Source organism: Astyanax mexicanus, chromosome 14 (assembly GCF_023375975.1).
Source record: "Astyanax mexicanus isolate ESR-SI-001 chromosome 14, AstMex3_surface, whole genome shotgun sequence".
NCBI lineage: Eukaryota > Metazoa > Chordata > Actinopteri > Characiformes > Acestrorhamphidae > Astyanax > Astyanax mexicanus.
In genome coordinates, this window is record NC_064421.1 from 46,466,086 (window position 1) to 46,484,079 (window position 17,994).

The 17,994-nt window shown below is 39.3% G+C and overlaps 1 protein-coding gene across 1 annotated transcript in view; it reads right to left on the minus strand.

Moving 5' to 3' along the window:
* The window catches only part of LOC103030398 (formin-1), a 104,417-nt gene that overhangs the window by 4,726 nt on the left and 81,697 nt on the right, over nt 1-17,994 (minus strand). Inside the window, exons 15-17 of the mRNA XM_022672594.2 lie at nt 17,300-17,392; nt 10,349-10,400; nt 828-977 (exon numbers count right to left, since the gene is read on the minus strand). Of these exons, the coding sequence (XP_022528315.2) occupies nt 828-977; nt 10,349-10,400; nt 17,300-17,392 (295 nt within the window). The remainder of the gene's footprint in view (nt 1-827; nt 978-10,348; nt 10,401-17,299; nt 17,393-17,994) is intronic.

Consider the following 17,994-nt stretch of genomic DNA (forward strand, 5'->3'; position numbering starts at 1 on the left):
TCCACAGCTTTGTTGGCTAATTAAAAGGCAGTAACAAAAAGGTACTACAAAATTAGAAAGATTAAATTACTCTAACGAATGTGAAAAACTGAACAAATCAACGCCGTTGAACAAAAACCTTGTATTTTGATTAAATAAAATAATCTTCCAGTTGTTCTTTATATCATATTAAACTTTCATGATAAATGGACCAATACAAATGTTCCAAAATGTCATAGAATACAATAATAGCTTAATAAATCTTAAAAAATAATAATGTATTCTTTTTATAGTCCCCTCTAATCAAATTTCTAATCTAAAATCTCTTACTGTAACTTAGGGGCTGTCAGTCTGCCTGCTCTGGACTCTGAACTACACAACAAAGACTCCAATTCCCAGAATGCACTCACATCGGTCTTATCTGACTGCTGATCATGTGACGCTTCGTTGTTCCTGCTCCCCCTGATACTGATTGTTTCCACCTGGCTTATCCTGTATGAATACCCCTTAATTCGCTCTATTCCCTTCTGAGTATTGAATCCAGTTAGTTAGCTCTTTTACAATGTGTTTCCTTTTGTTTATTGTCTTTAGTTTGGAGTGCTTATGTTTCAATAAAAATATGTTTTGAGGTTTGACAGCATGTATTAAAACAATCAAAGTGATATGTTATATTGCAATATCAATATACTGTCCCAACCCTAGAATTCTCCTAGCATTTTATACATTTCTTAAAGGGTTGAGTCAAGTTGGGGGGTCTTAGTCTTAGGGGGTTTAGAGCATCAATGCTTTAATACAATTTTGATATTTGATGCAACGTGTCATTATGATCGTATCGTACTCCCACTAACCTCTCCTTGGAGATGTTCTTACTCTCACGCTTCCACGTGTTCTTGAAGTCGTTGCAGAACTCGAACCAGAGCATGAAGACGAAGTTGGGAGCCACCTCTTTTTCCCCGGATTTGGGCTTGAGTCCAAAGAAGGCCACCATGTCCTGGAAGCTAAAGAAGGGTTTGGGAACAAGGGGATGCGAGGGGTTGGGAGGTGAATGAAGGGAGAAAGAAAGTCAAGAACAGACCGAGGCACCACTGGCTGGACAAAAAAAAAACAAAAAAACATTTAACTACTTGATACAGCTCCACTAATCTTCCTGACATCTCCACTCTGGGGAGGACGAGACCGAAGGCAGGAGATCTGAGACAGAGGCGAAAGAGCGAGAGGGCAAGCAAGCCACAGTCCATCAGTCTGTTAAAAGTCCCTTTTTTTGGGACGTCAAATTATTGCAGGAGAGGAGATCTAATATGAGACAATTTTGCTCCTGAAACAAAATGAAGTATTGAAGCCCAGAACCTCTAATAGAACCGCATTCGGCGTAATAAATAACAGAGTAGTGCTTGTAATTGGATAAGGCAAGAACAGTCACAGTGGAGCACTTCATAGCCGGCGAGTCTCTGCAAGTGCCCCTCCGAGTATTCGCAAACTCCACAGTGATTCCACAGAACCAGAGGCTAATTCAATTGTAACCGAACCTGAAATCTTCTCAGCGTTCACAGCAGCGTTCCACAAGCTGCAGACGCTACACGCCGCTCTGCAGCCTGCTTCCATTCAGAGATAAAAGACCCTCTCCCAGCGCCGCTGTCACGCCTGTCTCACGGCCGGCCGTGACTCCCGAGGACGCACGGGGGTCGACAATCCTCCCGTGACCCCCAGACGGATGGGCCCGAACGCTATGCTAATAGGAGACGTGCTGCGGGACAGATGGCGCCACGCCAGTGCCAAGATGCTTCCCATTTTCTGGTCATCTTTCTGGCTGCTGCAGACGACGGAACCATACATCACTCATTCTCCAGGGCTTTCCACGGAGCGAGGAGCTCTAATAACACAGAGGAACATTCCCATTCGATTCTTCCTCCTCCCTCCATTCTTCTCTAGAAAATAACAAGACAAGACCTGAGATGCTCTTTGAAATTCGGATGAATAGAAGTATCATGAAGTTCTGAGTCACTGCTCTAGCTTTAGCTCTAGCTTTCTCACTGGATCCTTTTATAATCTAGACGTGGAGTGAACACAAATCAGCAAAGTTCACCAACAATGCATATGACTCTCGTCATAATGGCGCCACCAGTTGGGAGACTTTTTTTTGTGAATTTTGCACTGTGTACTTTGTATGACTGATATGGCTATATGGTATGTTACAATATTATATCACATTTTTATCTTAATAGTAGTGGAGTTAATCAGTTAAAAATGTTATCTGATTATACACACAAATATTCTGGGATTAACTAAGACAAAATATCTCCTTTATACTGAATTCCAGAAGCAAAAGACTTTAAAAGCAAAATCCCCCCAAAAATCTATAGAAAATCCACAAAAAAACACAAGAATGAAAGTAAAGACTGGCAAAATCCACACAAATCATTTTCAAACAACTGCAAAGTATAGAAAAGTAGCCAAGTATATTTTAAAATATATTTTTTATATATTTTTTCTGTTTCTAATTTGCAACATACACTCTTTCCTTTTGATTTTTAAAACTTTGCCACAAAATTAACTCCATATATTTTATTTAGTACAGTTTACTAAAATACATTCAAGTGTTTGAACATGATGTGACTGGTGAAATAATAATTATCCTCTTTATGATGACCCTGTACTCTATATATGTACTCTCTCTCTCTCTCAATATATATATGTATATATTGTTTTTTTAAGGGTAAACCTAGTTGTGAACCATTTTTTTGTCATCTGTACTTTGATTTTTAGTAATTGAAAAAATTATGATTATTTGTTAGACCATAATCTTCCAGCACTATAACACTATGACGCTTAATTCAGACAAATCCTCACAGAAATGCTCCATAATAAAGAGGAAATCCGTCCCCAGGCCAGTATAAACTTATGCACAGTAAAAAAAAATGTTTTTAGCTACCCTTAATTTAAGATATAAAACAATGAATGAATGGGTGTCCCAATAAAATAATTGTGTAAACAATATAATAATAACATTTTCAGTATGGCTCACTGAATAGGATAGTTAAACTTTTCTTTAATATCAAACATAACACATTAATAACAGAAATGCTCTATAGGAAGTGTCCTCTGAGCTGCTATCCCTGAAACCCAGCCAAGGAGGGCCAGGCCTAGAGACAATTAAGGGGAACCAATCAGAGATCTCCAGCTGAAACGTGCTGCTGGGGTGCAGAGCATGCTTAGTGGCCACAAGTCAAGTGGAACAGTGTGACTAATGGGCACCTGTACAGCAGCTTATCCATATCACAAACAGGAGGAAACTCAATGGGCCGTTTAAGCATGGACATAAGGGCCCATAAAGCAGCTGAATATATTTACTGTGCATTAGGACGGCACGTGTGCAGACATTTTTTTACTTCTCCTGTTTATTCTGACCTGCAGCTTGTTAAACAGGTTACATTTATTCACTTCTCGACCATAAAAACAACTTAAAAGAGACTTTTTCCCCAAAAATCGTCACTGCGTCTTATAATCTGGTGCACCTTATGTATGAATTTTACCAGTCAGGTATTAAGGAGCAGTAAAGCCACTCCACTGAAGTACAGCGTTATACAGGAGTTTTAGTTTAGTTCTCCAGCAGTGTTAGCATTAGCGGCTAACCACGCTAAGCACTAGCTTTTTCTACGTTCAGATGTGAGTATATCTGACTGTAGTCTGTGTGTTTACCATGTTAAAACAAGCTACGTGGGATGAACAGCTAGCTAATATCACCCTGGCTTAAAAGAACACTCAGTTAGGTTAGCTGCTAATGCTAATGCTGCTGCATCCAGCCTTAGTGGAAATCTAGAAATCTAAGCTTACTGTAAATAAACAGAAGTGCTTTACTCACCCAAATAAACAGTTTTCAGGAGAGAAATTAACATTAACATCCAGCACTCATTTGACTTTAAAATATATATTTTTTTAGAATTACAGTTTTGTTTACTTTACTTAACTTTACAGGTCTCACCACTCGCCATAGGATTTGCTGAATCAGAAGGAAAACATGGCGACACCCCTGTTTCTTACTAGAGTTGCACAATGTGCTTTATAATACAGTGCACCTTGTGTATGAAAATGGAAGAGAAAATGAATAGTGCATTAATAGTGCAGTTTATAAACCGGTACGCCTTATAGTGCGAAAAATATGATATTTGACCTGTACAACTGTAAGAAATCTGTATCCATGTATACTTAACCAGTAGTTACACTGTTATTACATGAATTGTTAATTATTGTGTACCTAATTAATGTGTAGTTATTAGAGACATTGATTATAAAGTGGGACCAAAACAGCTAAACATGAGGGTACTCTGGGCGCTGTGGCAGTTCTCAGACAGGGATTAGGCCTAGTCTTGGACGATGCAGTTTTTTAAATATATGATCATTTTTCTATTAAAAGGAAAACACGATTTGGCTTAATTCCTGGGAAATTCAGGGAAACTGACGCACTATGTTCAATGCTAAAGCAATCAGAAGTGATGGTCTAAACTGTCGTTTAGTTAGGCTACAGTCTGAGGTTTTTAACTCAGTAAAACAATCTCCCAAATGTTCACCTGATCACACAAGTGGCACGCCAGCTAATGTGCTTTTGGCCTGTGAGTCTTTCCACCTAGTCTTTGATGTTGGCTCTGTGCCTCCAGGAATGCTTCTCGGCACAATAGCGAACCCATTTATGATTAGAACCATCTTTGCTGTTGAAGGCTTGCTTGTTCTGCCACACTCGAGTGAAGTGGATAAAGCTTGAAAAGTATGAATAAAGCTATATGTTCATTTATTTACTGCACCTTGTTTTTGGGTGCATTACAGACTAAAAAACAGCATATATATAATATATTAGGGGGCCACTAGTGGGGCAAGACCTGTAAAGTTAAGCTAAGCTAAGCTAAGCTAAGCTAAGTAAACAAAACTGTAATTCTTACAAGTCAAACAAGCACTGAAAGTTAATCTACACAGATTTCTCTCCTGAAAACTGTTTATTTGGTTGAGTAAAGTGCTTCCGTTTATTTACAGTAAGCTTAGATTTCCAGATTTCCACTAAAGCTGGAGCATTAGCATTAGCATCTAACTGCTTGAGGTTAGCAGCTAATGCCACCTGACAGAGCTACACTAAAGAACCCTGAGTCTGATACACTCGCTTCTGAGCAGCAAAAGCTAGTGCTGTGGTAAGCGGTTAATGCATGCTAATGCTGATCCAGCAGTGCTAGCCCGGGTTAACTGCAGCGTACATGCCGATAATACTTAACTAAACTGAAACTCCTGTATAACGCTTTACTTCAGGAGTTATACTTTTCCTTAAAACCTGACATAAAATAAAAGGATTTTAAGTGCGCCTTATAGTGCGAAAAATACGGTAATTGTTATTTCTGTTGATTTTTTTTGTTTTCTATATAATTTGAACACAGAAACTGTCCTTTACACAGTGTCAAAATGTCTTGATGAATAAACCAACAGCAATTCACCAAAACAAAATAACCTGAAATAACTCTTTTTATATCGACTTTCAATAAAGTTAATTTGGTTTTATCTCTCTGCTGTAAAGTTGCTGTTTTGGCCAGCGATTATATGTATTTTGTTATATGTTTTCAGAGGTATGACATCACTATTTGTATTAAAAACGTCGGTTTTTGTCCACTAAAGCTAAAATTTTACTCCCCGCAGCAAATGAAGCATTAAACAGCCCTACATTGACTGAAAAATGGAATGACACACTTCGTAAGTCTTTCATAGACATACACGTGTTTAGATTAGGCTGCCGTACGTCTGGAGAGGAGAAGCTGCTCCTGAATGGAGTTAATGGACAATTTGCACGGAATTAAGATGGAATGCATGAAATGTACACAGAGTAATTTGTGTTAAATAAACAGGAGATAAGAGAAATCTGGAGAACGAGGGGAGAGATTTGATGATCGAAAGAGAGCTTAGTAGATACAGTAGTCTCTGCTGTATCTTTATACTGATTTATTTTTACTTCTCCCAATGGAACTAGTATGTATCTATTAAAGCCCATAAGATCTAATGCTGGGGTGCCTTTAACCTTGTCATATAACGGCCCATTTAAGCAATAATACACTCGAGGTTCGTGCTATAACCTGTAATATTGGCACTGCTGTGTTGCGGTCGTAGGCATGAGGCTGCAGTGTATTATTGCGATTATGCCACACTTCCATTATCACTGTTTATTGAAAGAGTTTGAGTTAAAGAGGACAAGAAATAAGGATCTGTTTGGTTATAAAAACATCTGTCGCAAAGTTTACCTCTCATTTAATTTTAAGTGACATCACAAAAAATGTCTGTTAAGATATCAATGACCAACATTTATTTTAGCACTAAAAATGTTCTCTGGGATGTATCTATATGAGTGTATAGTGTTAAAAACATAAGATAATAAGATACAACTCTGGACAAAATTAAAAGATCACTTCAGTTTCTGAATCAGTTTGTCTGATTTTGCTATTTATAGATTTATGTTTGAATAAAATGAACATTGTTTATTCTATAAACAAAATTATTGTAATATTGTAATTTTCAATAAAATGATGCAGAGCTTTCAGACCTCAAATAAGTTTTAAGAATTCAGAAATCAATATTTTTTAATCACAGTTTTTTTCATGCATCTTGGCATCATGTTCTCCTCCACCAGTCTTACACACTGCTTTTGGATAACTTTATGCGTTTTCTCCTGGTGCAAAAATTCAAGCAGTTCAGTTTGGTGGTTTGATGGTTTGTGATCATCCATCTTCCTCTTGATTATATTTCAGAGGTTTTCAATTTGATAAAATCAATCTAATTTTTTTTTCCAGAGCTGTATATTAAGATTTTAAGTTATTGCTGGGAAAAATTCAAATTCTCCACTGAGACACAGCAGAATATTTACTATGACAGCACTTTTTATCACACTGCCAATGTCCTGCATCATCTTTTTTAACTATAAGTGCTAATGAGAGCTATAGTAATAGTAGCAGCAGTAGTAGTAGCCCTGTTAGTGTTTTGGGTGGTAAATAGCACTTTAATGATCAAAGGTTGGACCCTGTTGAAGAGTCTGGCCACGGGACGGCCACACAGTCGCACAGAGCCTGCCCAGCAAATGTGGACTCTTTTCAGATTCGGACACATGTGGGCGCCCACCCAGCTCCAGGAGGCTGGTCGTATCCATCACCAGCGTGTCACTTTAATGAGGTGTGTTCATGGGAACACGGGGGAACACCCTCGCTCCACCACCGTTCATCTTCTACCCTTTGGAGTGGCCAGTGCTTTGGTCGCTTTTGGGGACCAAATGAATGGCGAATAAAGAGGTTTTCTAGCCGCCGGCTCTTTTGATCAATATTGCTCTATTTGGCACCTTTTTGAAGAGTGGCAATAAGGAGGTGCTGAGGTTTCTGTTCTGCAATACATTAGGAGAAGGAGAATTGAAGTGAACCTGTACATGTTCTGAGTTTTAAACGTAAATATTGTAATGCAATGGTTAAAAAAAGCATGAATAATAATAATGTGCAAGCTAAGTTTCCTTGTGCATGTATCCATAATAAATTTAATACATTAAAAAGTATTAAAATGTATTAAGCCTAATCATAATGTAAGTTTAAGTATTTTCATTTTTTTATGATGGTGAACATTTCTTAACAATTTAAACACTTTAAAACACTCTTAATAATTTGGTTTATGTCAGAAAAATGCAGAACTCCTCTTTAATAGGACTCTACCATTTACACAATTGTTTTTAAGAACAATTCTATTGGAAAAAATAGAAAAAGAAACAAAGAGAGAAAAAAATAGAAAAGATGTTTAATTATTTATTTATTTTTAATTTATTTTTATTTTTGTATTATGGTCATTAGGAAAACATTTATTTTCCTAATGTTGGCAACATTTGTTTTGTTACTGTTCCATTATTCCTAAACAAAAATGTTGATTATAATAATAAAGTATTTTGTTGTCACGTACAATGTTTGGCAAAATTCTATCTTCGATCTTTTGGATCCTTTGGATCTATGAAGCTTAAATACTTTTAAAAAAATCGTTATCGATATCGGCAATACTGGCCCTGCATTTACTTGGTATTGGATCGATAGCAAAATTCGATTCCAATATCGCCCACCTCTACAACGGACTTTCTTGACTCTGCTGATCATGTGATGCTATGGCGTTCACGCTCGCCGAGCTTCTGATTGCACACACCTGGTCTATATTGTATATATACCCCCTGTTTCTATTGTTCTATCACCAGGTATTGAATCTAATTCACTAGCTAATCTTCTTTTGCCTAGCCCTTTATTTATCATGTATAACCCTATTGCCTGCTGACTCTGGTATGTTGTTTGTTCTTGCTGCCATCTTGGTACTGACCCTGCCTGTCTCTGACTACTCCTGTAAGCCTAATCTATTTGTTTATAAATTGTTTGATTGGTAAAAAATAAAACAGATGTTGGGACTAATTTATGGCTTTGGTTTAGTTTAGAAATCCTGAGCAGGATTTTTTTTTCTTAACCATTAAACATGGGGGCCAACCATCAGTTCTGAACTATCAAAAATTTCAGATTCTTAAAGTGGTCCTGTCTGTTTTTCACCACATAAACACACTTCATGATTTATCTAATTCCACGTAGTATCAGCAGGCCACAAAACAAAGCTAAAGCAGAAAAAATGATCAGTTTGCTTAGTTTGTCATTTGTAGGAAATTTTTCCCCCTTTATGAAAAGTTCCAGATACTTTTACTTTTTTTAGTATCTACAAATCCAACACTTTAACATAAATCACCCAAACCACAACAGTGGAACAGTGTTGGAACATGGTTTACACTGATATAAATGGAAGTCTGATGCATTATATAGGCAAGATAAGGCTCCACGATAAATAAGGTAGTTTGTGTGTTTGTGTGTGTGTGTGTGTGTGTGTGTGTGTGTGAGAGAGCATTTCTAGGCATCTCTCCAGCTCCCTGGGTAGCAGTTAGAGCTGTAGTGAGCATCGGGTCTTACTCTGTCTTGATTTTGGGAGATGGAGGAAGTCATTGGTTAATGACTGCTGAGCTCTACAAAATCCAACAGACTGAACAGACCCCCTCTCTCTCTCTCTCTCTCTCTCTCTCTCTCTCTCACACATTCCCTCCTTCTCATGTAGCTGAGGGATTCCTTATCAGCTAATGCTAATTGCTACAGACAACTTTACAAATGACCTGCATTACTGCTATCTGATGCTGAGAGGATGTGGTCTCTGCTTATCTCTACCCAACATGCTGAATAACTGAAGACGGCTGTCTGACGTCTCTCATAAATCTCACTTGGCCGAGTTCCCCGCTGGACGTCACACACTTCCACGCAGGCCTCCTCATGCAGTCTCACAGCCATGTACACTTTCCATCAACACTGATAAAACATTACTATAACTATTAGAGCTGGGCGATGTGGCCTTAAAAAAAAACATTGTTATTTTCGATCGATTTTAATTGCTTTTCCCCCTACTAAATATCAACTACAGATAAAAAATAAATAAATAGTAAAAAATTAGGTTTACCATTATTTTTGCTTCACTTAAATTTCTCATTTGAGCTTCAATTGGGCTTATATATACTATACAGCTCTGGACAAAAAAATAAGAGACCTTAAAAAGAAACCTCTTAAAAATGATGGGTTTCTTTGCTTAAACCTCTGGAATATAATCAAGAGGAAGACGGATGATCACAAACCATCAAACCACCAAACTGAACTGCTTGAATTTTTGCACCAGGAGTAAAGCAGCATAAAGTTATCCAAAAGCAGTGTGTAAGACTGGTGGAGGAGGACATGATGCCAAGATGCATGATTAAAAACTGTGATTAAAAACCAGGGTTATTTCACCAAATAAGGTCTGAAAGCTCTGCATCTTTTTTGTTATTTCAGCCATTTCTCATTTTCTGTAAATAAATGCTCTAAATAACAATATTTGTATTTGGAATTTGGGAGTAATGTTGTCTGTAGTTTATAGAATAAAACAACAATGTTCATTTTACTCAAACATAAACTTATAAATAGCAAAATCAGAGAAACTGATTCAGAAACTGAAGTTGTCTCTATTTTTTTTCAGAGCTGTATATATATATTTATTTACATATTTATAACACAAGCTCCTGCTTTCCCCTGAACCCTGTATTTCGTGTGTGTGTGTGTGTGTGGCAAGCGTGCGGGAGGAGTGTCACTCCAAACTACGGGAGCCCAAAGGGAGCGTAGGGAGTGGAAGTTAAAATTGAAAGAAAATCACAATGTATAAAAACACATCGTCCTTGACTGTAAATTCACATTTATCAATAAAATCGATTAATCACCCAGCTCTAAAAATCCTATATCTACAGTAAATGGCTTCAATTTATATATACAGAGTCTCCTACCTTTTCTGGGCAGCATTCAGACGGTCATCTTCAGCGCTGTACTCTGCTTGAGCTGCAGACAAAAAAAAAAAAAAAAAAAAAAAAATGAATATCAGTTAATGGATTTTGGTTAATGATACTGTTTAGGCTTTCATTCACATTACTGAACAATATTTTTCAGTTAAGAAAAAAATTAAACACATTTTATTAAAACAGTTTTTAACAATTTCTATTATTTTATATGCATACTTTAAATGGTTTATTCAATATTTCTAAAGTATATTTGATATATAGCACTAAAATGCATTCATTTTCAGTTCGTGGGCATACTGTATATGCAGCTGAAACACTTGGGCATCCCAAATTTATCAGCATTGACATTTTAATAATAGAACATTATAGGACACTATAGGACAAAGGTTTTTTTTTAATGGATTTTTTTTTACCCATTTTACTTTTTTATTACTTTTACTTTTATATTTTAAGTAGTACTTTTTAATCAACACTTTTACACTTGAGTTGATACTTTAACTTCTACAGAAGTTGTATTTTTAAGCCCTAGTATCTATCCTAGTAACTTCTACCTGCAGAGTAATGAGTGTGAAGAGCAGTGGTGCGGAGATTGAGCTGCGTGTTCTTGGCGTATGTGAGAAGTTGTGGAGGTGTCCGTGGCTTTGGAAGCAGTCGAGGCGCATTAGTGTCCTGTGGTTGAGCGTGTATGTGTGTGTGTGTGTGTGTGTGTGTGTGTACGCAGGACGCAGGGAGCGAGGAGGAAAGCTTGGGAACTGGCCGCTCCATGTAAAAGTGTCTAAATGCAAGGCAGATGTGTACGGCGGGCCAGGCCGAGGTGCAAGAATTTATCTAGGGCCAGAGAGAGCCTGTGATCTCAGATTTATTGCATTTTTCCAGATTCATCCTTTTTTTAAACTTTGATGGGGGGACCTTTCCCACTCCAAAGATTTAAGAGGGGGAAGTCTCCAAAAAATTGTTCAAAGGCAGGTTTTGGGGTCTTTGGTGGGGAGGCTGGGGGGGGGTTGGGGGGTGGCAAAGGAGGAGAAGGAGGAGGTGTAAGGGGGTGTAAGCAGCAAACATTCAGAGTGTTTGTGCGTGTGTTTGAATGTGTGTGTGTGTGTGTGTGGCTGATTATCTGAGGTGAGTCTAATGACGGGAGAGGGGCACTGTGGTGGGGTAATGGACAGAAAGGGGAGGGCTATGACCATTGGCGTTGGTCTCAGCATGGGGTAGACTGGCGCCGGAGGTCCCTCTATGTGTGTGTGTGTGTTTGAAGGTGTGTGTGCGTGTGTGTATGTGTGTGTGGAGGTGGCACGGCCACGGGGAGAGAGAGAGAGAGAGAGAGAGAGAGAGAGAGGGAGAGGATGTGTGAATTTTCTCTACCCCCGAGCTCCCTCTGTAAACATGAAACCAGTAGTGGCTAACTAGAAAGTTATGGGACTCGCACGCTGAGCGGTACAATAAATTAAGGCTTTAAAAGCTCCACTCACTTCTCCGAAGCACCGCTCGCCCCACACCTCTCGTAACCGCGGTCCCCAAATCCAGCAATAATTACGAAGCGCACTAACTGCGTTTGACACGCAACACATTTACAGATTTTTGTTTTTTAAAAAAGTTAATACACTAATTTCAACTATGAACTAGTTTTGAACTATGGTTCAAAACTACTAAACATACTAGTGCATCCCAAAAAAATTGAATATCATAGAAAAGTTACTTAATTTCAGTAATTCAGTTCAAAATGTGAAACTCATATATTATATAGATGTATTACACACAGAGTGATCTATTTTAAGCGTTTATTTATTTTATTGTTGATGATTTTTTTGTACTTTTTTGTCAGTGTGGGCAGTGTGCCAAATCCTGCTGGAAAATGAAATCTGCATCTCCAGTTAATATATGCAGCAGAGGGAAGCATGAAGTGCTGTAAGATTTTCTGGACTTGATAAAACACAGTGGATCAACACCAGCAGATGACAGACATGTCTCTCCAAACCATCACTGATCATCAGTAAATTTTACATTTCATTTAAAGTAAATCAAGGGATCAGAGTCTGGAGGAAGAGTGGAGAGACACACAGTCCAAACTGCTCGAGGTCTAGTGTGAAGTTTCCACCTATCAGTGATGGTTTGGAGAGACAAGTCTGATATCTGCTGGTGTTGATCCACTGTGTTTTATTATCAAGTCCAAAGTCAGTGCAGTTTTGTTTTCCCACAAAATCTTACAGCACTTCATGCTTCCCGCTGCTGACAAGAGACACAAGACAAAAGTGCAATATAAGAGTGAGAGTGTAGGTGTTGGGTATGATGGTGGGGGGTTAAAGAGGGAATGGCAGTACCAGTATACACAGGACTTCACGTCACAGTTGTAAGGGGAATTAAAGTGGGTACGAAAGTGCAAGTATAAGCAGCAGCGAAGGTATGGGGTGTGTGAGTGCATATCAGTTCTTGAAAAGTTCTAGTAGTGTGTTTGGAGCTCTTAGATATGATCAGGAGATCGCTGGTTCAAATCCGGGTCATGCAGCTCGCCATCAGCTGGTGGAGCCCTGAGAGAGCACAGTTGGCCTTGCTCTCTCTGGGTGGGTACAGTAGATGGTGCTCTTTCCCTTCATAACTCCTAGGGTGATGTGAATCAGCACAAGGCTGCGTCTGTGAGCTGATGTATCAGAACCGAGTCGCTGCGCTTTCCTCCGAGTGTTAGCGCTGTGAGGCGGAGTTTGACTTCACATATGTTAGAGGAGGGGTGAGCTAGTCTTCACCCTAATGAGTCCTAATGAGTGGGTTGGGTAATTGGCCTTGTAAATTGCAGAGAAAATGGGATAAGAAATTGAAGAAAAAAAGAAAGAAAATATAATAATTGAAGAATAAATGAATGAATAGTTGTACAAATGTATGAATAAATAACTGAATCAAAAGGAGCAGAATCAGAGGTGTGAATGCGCCCTCAACCCCCCGCCCTGAGCAGGTGGGAGGAAAGATAACTAGATTAGGGGGGGAATGACTAATTGAGTTAGTAAATGAGTGGAACACAGGCTCTCCTACAGCGGCAGGGGAGGTCCGTTAAAGGGGGCAAAAGGGGAGGGAGGTCGCAGAGGTGGGAGGGGGAGAGGTAAATGGATTACAGCAAAATGGATGAATGAGTTTTGAAGATGTAAAAGCTGCTCAGATCACAGGCAGGTTTAAGAGTCTGCGTGCAGGTCGTTCGAGTTCACCTGCAGCCCCCACTGAGAGAGACGCTGTCACTGAGACCCAACCGTAAAGCATTCATACGTGAGTTATGGATTACTGCCCTGCGTACACACACACACACACACACGCCTGACACACTGAACACACACACACTCACACGCCCGACACACCAAACACACAGACGTTCAAATAATCAGGGGAAATAGCTTGGCTTGGGCTTAGCTTCTGTTTTCTAGTAGGGGTGTGCCATATCATATCATATACATTAATATCGCCAACATTTTTTAATATGGTGAACTACGATATTATACCCTGAAATATTGTATCAGATCACCCACCCCTAATTATCACATCAGGGTTCTACTTTTTTTTACTGTTTTTAGCAAAATAAAAAATTCTGTAAAAATTCATGGCAATTTTAAATGCATTTTGGGGTATTAGGGTGGCACTCCTGTAAATCTGTGAAGCATGGTGGTGGGGGGGGTCATATCTTGCATTTTGCATCAATGATGTTTTATGATTTGACCCAAACACAACTCTTTATCTCTTTCTCTCCTTCTCTCTCTCTCTCTCTCTCTCTCTCTCTCTCTCACACACACACTCACATAAAGCAGTCTCAGAGTAGCATTACATGCTCAGAGGAAAGCGCAGCAACTCGGTTCCGATACATCAGCTCACAGATGCAGCCTTGTGCTGATCCACAACATCCTAGGAGCGATGAGGGGAAAGAGCACCATCTACTGTACCCACCCAGAAAGAGCAAGGCCAACTGTGCTCTCTCAGGGCTCCGGCAGCTGATGGCAAGCTGCATGACCGGGACTCGAACCCAGCATTGTGATCTCCCAATCATAGTGGAAGGGCTTTGGACCTCTGGATCACCTGGAGCCCTGAGCAGTTTCACTTTAATTCTTCAAGCTTCTGAAATCTAAATCTAAAATGCCGAATCCCATAATCTCTCTTAGAAGATTCACTGGACGATTGAGCCATTGAAGCAGAATCAAGAATACCTGTTGCCCTCCCTCATTTCCAACATAGCTCTGACTCGAAAACCTCCTCTCCCAAAAACGCCTGTACAATCTCTCACGTTCTGAATGCTTTTATCTCCATTTGTTTTGTGTACTGAAGCCATGGAATCAGCTGCTGAGAAGGCTAATGTCACTGTTAAGCTCCTAGCGCTTCAAAAAGCAGGAACAGAGGGACAGACAAAGGAATTCTGTTTATAAGGAGAGCTTTACAAGAATCCTACTGGAAAATTTGCACTCGAAGATGTGGCTCTGGAAAGTCAGGCAGCTCTGTAGTCTGTAGTGGAAGTTGTTTTGTTTTACTGTCTGCTTTGAGGCTTGGTGGTGATCGAGGAACAGTACTCCATAATCCACAAACTTGACAATAAATTTGAAAAACACACTCACAAAAAGACTCAATCACTCACCAAGCAATTTCCTATGAACACAATACCATTACTGAACAGGGCCTCCCTTTGCTGTCAAAACTGCCTCATTTCTCCAAACATGTTGGAAACATTATTTGAGATTCTGGTCCATGCTGACATTCCTGCAGACCTTTCAGAAGCATGTTTATATGAAGTATCTCCTGATGGATTGGATTCAGACCCAGTTGGGGAGGGCCTGTTCCACTGCAGCCTCAGCTTTCTGTTCTTGGCTGACTATTGGCTGGAACCCAATGTGGTCTTCTGCTGTTGTAGCCTGTTCACTTCAAGGTTGCGTTCAGAGATGCTTTTCTGTTCACCCTATTATATACCCTATTATTAAATTATTAAGTAAATTATTAAATGATTTAATATAAAACAAACATTAAGGCGCCCTAAAATAAAAGGGCTAAATATATAATGCGCACTTAATATACATTAATTTTCCCAAAAATTACCAGTGCGCCTTATGTATGTATTTTATCAGTCAGGTATTAAGGAGCAGTAAAGCCACTCCACTGAAGTACAGAGTTATACAGGAGTTTCAGTTTAGTTCTCCAGTACAGAGACTTGAGCAGGATTAGCATTAGCCGCTAGCCACGTTAAGCGCTAGCTCTTTCGTCGTTCAGAGGTGAGTATTATCTGCCTATAGCCTGATGCTAACCCTGGCCAACACTGCTGGAGCAGAATTAGCATTATCCGCAAACCAAGCTAAACGTTAGCTCTTTCACTATTCAGAAGTATGTATATCAGACTGTACTCTGCATGTTTATCATGTTAAAAAAAGCTATGTAGGATGAAGCGCTAGCTTATATTGCCCTGTCTTACCAGAACACTCAGAGTTTTTCAGTGTAACGTTGTTGGGCGGCATTAGTCACTAACCGCAGCTAGCGCTAGAGGTTAGACGCTAATGTTAATGCTGCTGCACCCAGCCTTAGTGGAAATCTGGAAATTTAAGCTTACTGTAAATAAACAGAAGCGCTTTATGCACTCAAAGAACAGTTTCCAGGAGAGAAATCTGTGTTGATTTACATCCAGCACTTGTTTAACTTTGAAAGAAAATGTTTTTTTTAAGATTCACAATTTTGTTTACTTAACTTTGTTTACTTAACGCAGCGGTGAAACCTGCTAAATTAGAAGGAAAACCAGGTGATACCCCTGTTCCTTACTAGTGTCACATATCTGGTGTGCCTTATGTATGAAAATAAACCAGAAAATAGATGATTATTGATAGTGCACCTTCCGACATAATCCGATGTGCCTTATAATGCAAAAAATATGGTAACTGGGGGGTATATTAACCACAAACAAAGGTTCATAATCAAACATAGTTTTAAACAGAACAAAGATCATCAGAGTGGTGGGTGTGATATGAAGTTCCCTGTCATGGTGGTCCACCAAACTGTCCCTGCTGGGGCAGGGCAGGCTTTACGAGAGCCCAGTCAGAGATGTCCTGCTAGCTTTATTGCGGGACTGAGTACATACGGCCAATTTAGGGCAACCTGATCCACAGCACAGTCTCTCAAGCTGCCGTACAGTGGAGCTCTACTAGCCTTCTATAAACCTGTGGACAGCTTCAGAGACCCCTCAAGCCCCAAAACCACAGACAGCCAAGGACAGGACCTTTTAGATATTACACAGAAGGGAGGTGGTGGAGGAGGAGGGGAGGAATCACTATGTACACTAAAAGAGAAAAATATTATTGGATTTTATTTAGCTTCACACTGCACAGATATACAGATATTCGCACTGGAACATAGAATATTCGCTCTATATTTACTTTCTGTGTGCCCGCGTGTTTTTTTTGGCTGCACATTTTGTTGCGTTTAGGTTTATGCCTGTGTGAAAACAAACCAAACAGAGGGAAAAATGCTCAAAATAAATGAACTCATCATCTGATCCGGACCACAGAAACTACATCAAAACTACAGGTTTAAAAATGCCCTAATCATTTAGTGTCTAGTACTGGTAATACAATACTGTGTAAATATGATTAGCTAATATTGTCTGAATTATAGCTGTAATATAATAAATCATTAATAATATCAAAAATAAGTCTTGAATTGGTTTGGAAGCAGCATGAACAAAGTCGACATCCTTGAGAATGCTCTTGTTTCCTAGTGCCACCGCAAAAATGGGCAAAACCGAACAAAAGCAGTTAGTTTACAAGCTTCCCCAAAGCGGATCAAACAAGAAACCACAAACAACTTTAGACCTGGCCTGGATACACAAAATACACTAACAGCCCCCCTCTGCTTACATGTTGTGACTGGCAATAGGAAATTCACCTCAGCCGTGCCGAGTCTGCAGACAGAACGGATCTGCTCCCCTCGCTGTTTACTCACCAGTAGTGATGAAAGCCTCTATCTTGTCTTTGAATGGCTGGAGGTGTTCTTCTGTGGAGTTGGCACACACCTTCTGCACATTCTTCTCACAAGCTGCAGAGAGGAGAAACAAACAAAACCAGTTTAATTGTTGATGTTGTTGTATTTGTGTTGTGTTGAGAAGAAAGAAGCTAGCTGAGAAACAGAGAGAAATAACACAGGGTTCTTGCACCATTTTAAAAAGTCAAATTTAATGCTTTTTTAAGACCTCAATAAATGTAATTCAAGACACAAAAATGTAGTAATAATTTATTTTCCTTCTCTACCCTGTTAGCTAACTTTCTGCTGACATTAGTATGTTAGCTAACTCACTGCTAATGTTAGCTAGCTCTCCACTAACATCAATTATATCCCTGGTGTTAGCTAGCTCTTTTTTTAGCTAGCTAAAGTTAGTATGTTAGCTAGCTTGCTGCTAACAATAGTATGTTAGCTAGTTTGCTGCTAAAGTTAGTGTGTTAGCTAGCTTGCTGCTAATGTTATTACGTTAGCTAGCTCGCCACTAAAGTTAGGTTGTTAGCTAGCTTGCTGCTAAAGTTAATATGTTAGCTAACTCCCCACTAATGTTAGCTAGCTCTCAGCTAACCTCAGTTCTATGTCTGGTAATGTAGGCTAGCTCGTTTAATCTAGCCAAAGTTAGTATGTTAGCTAGCTTGCTG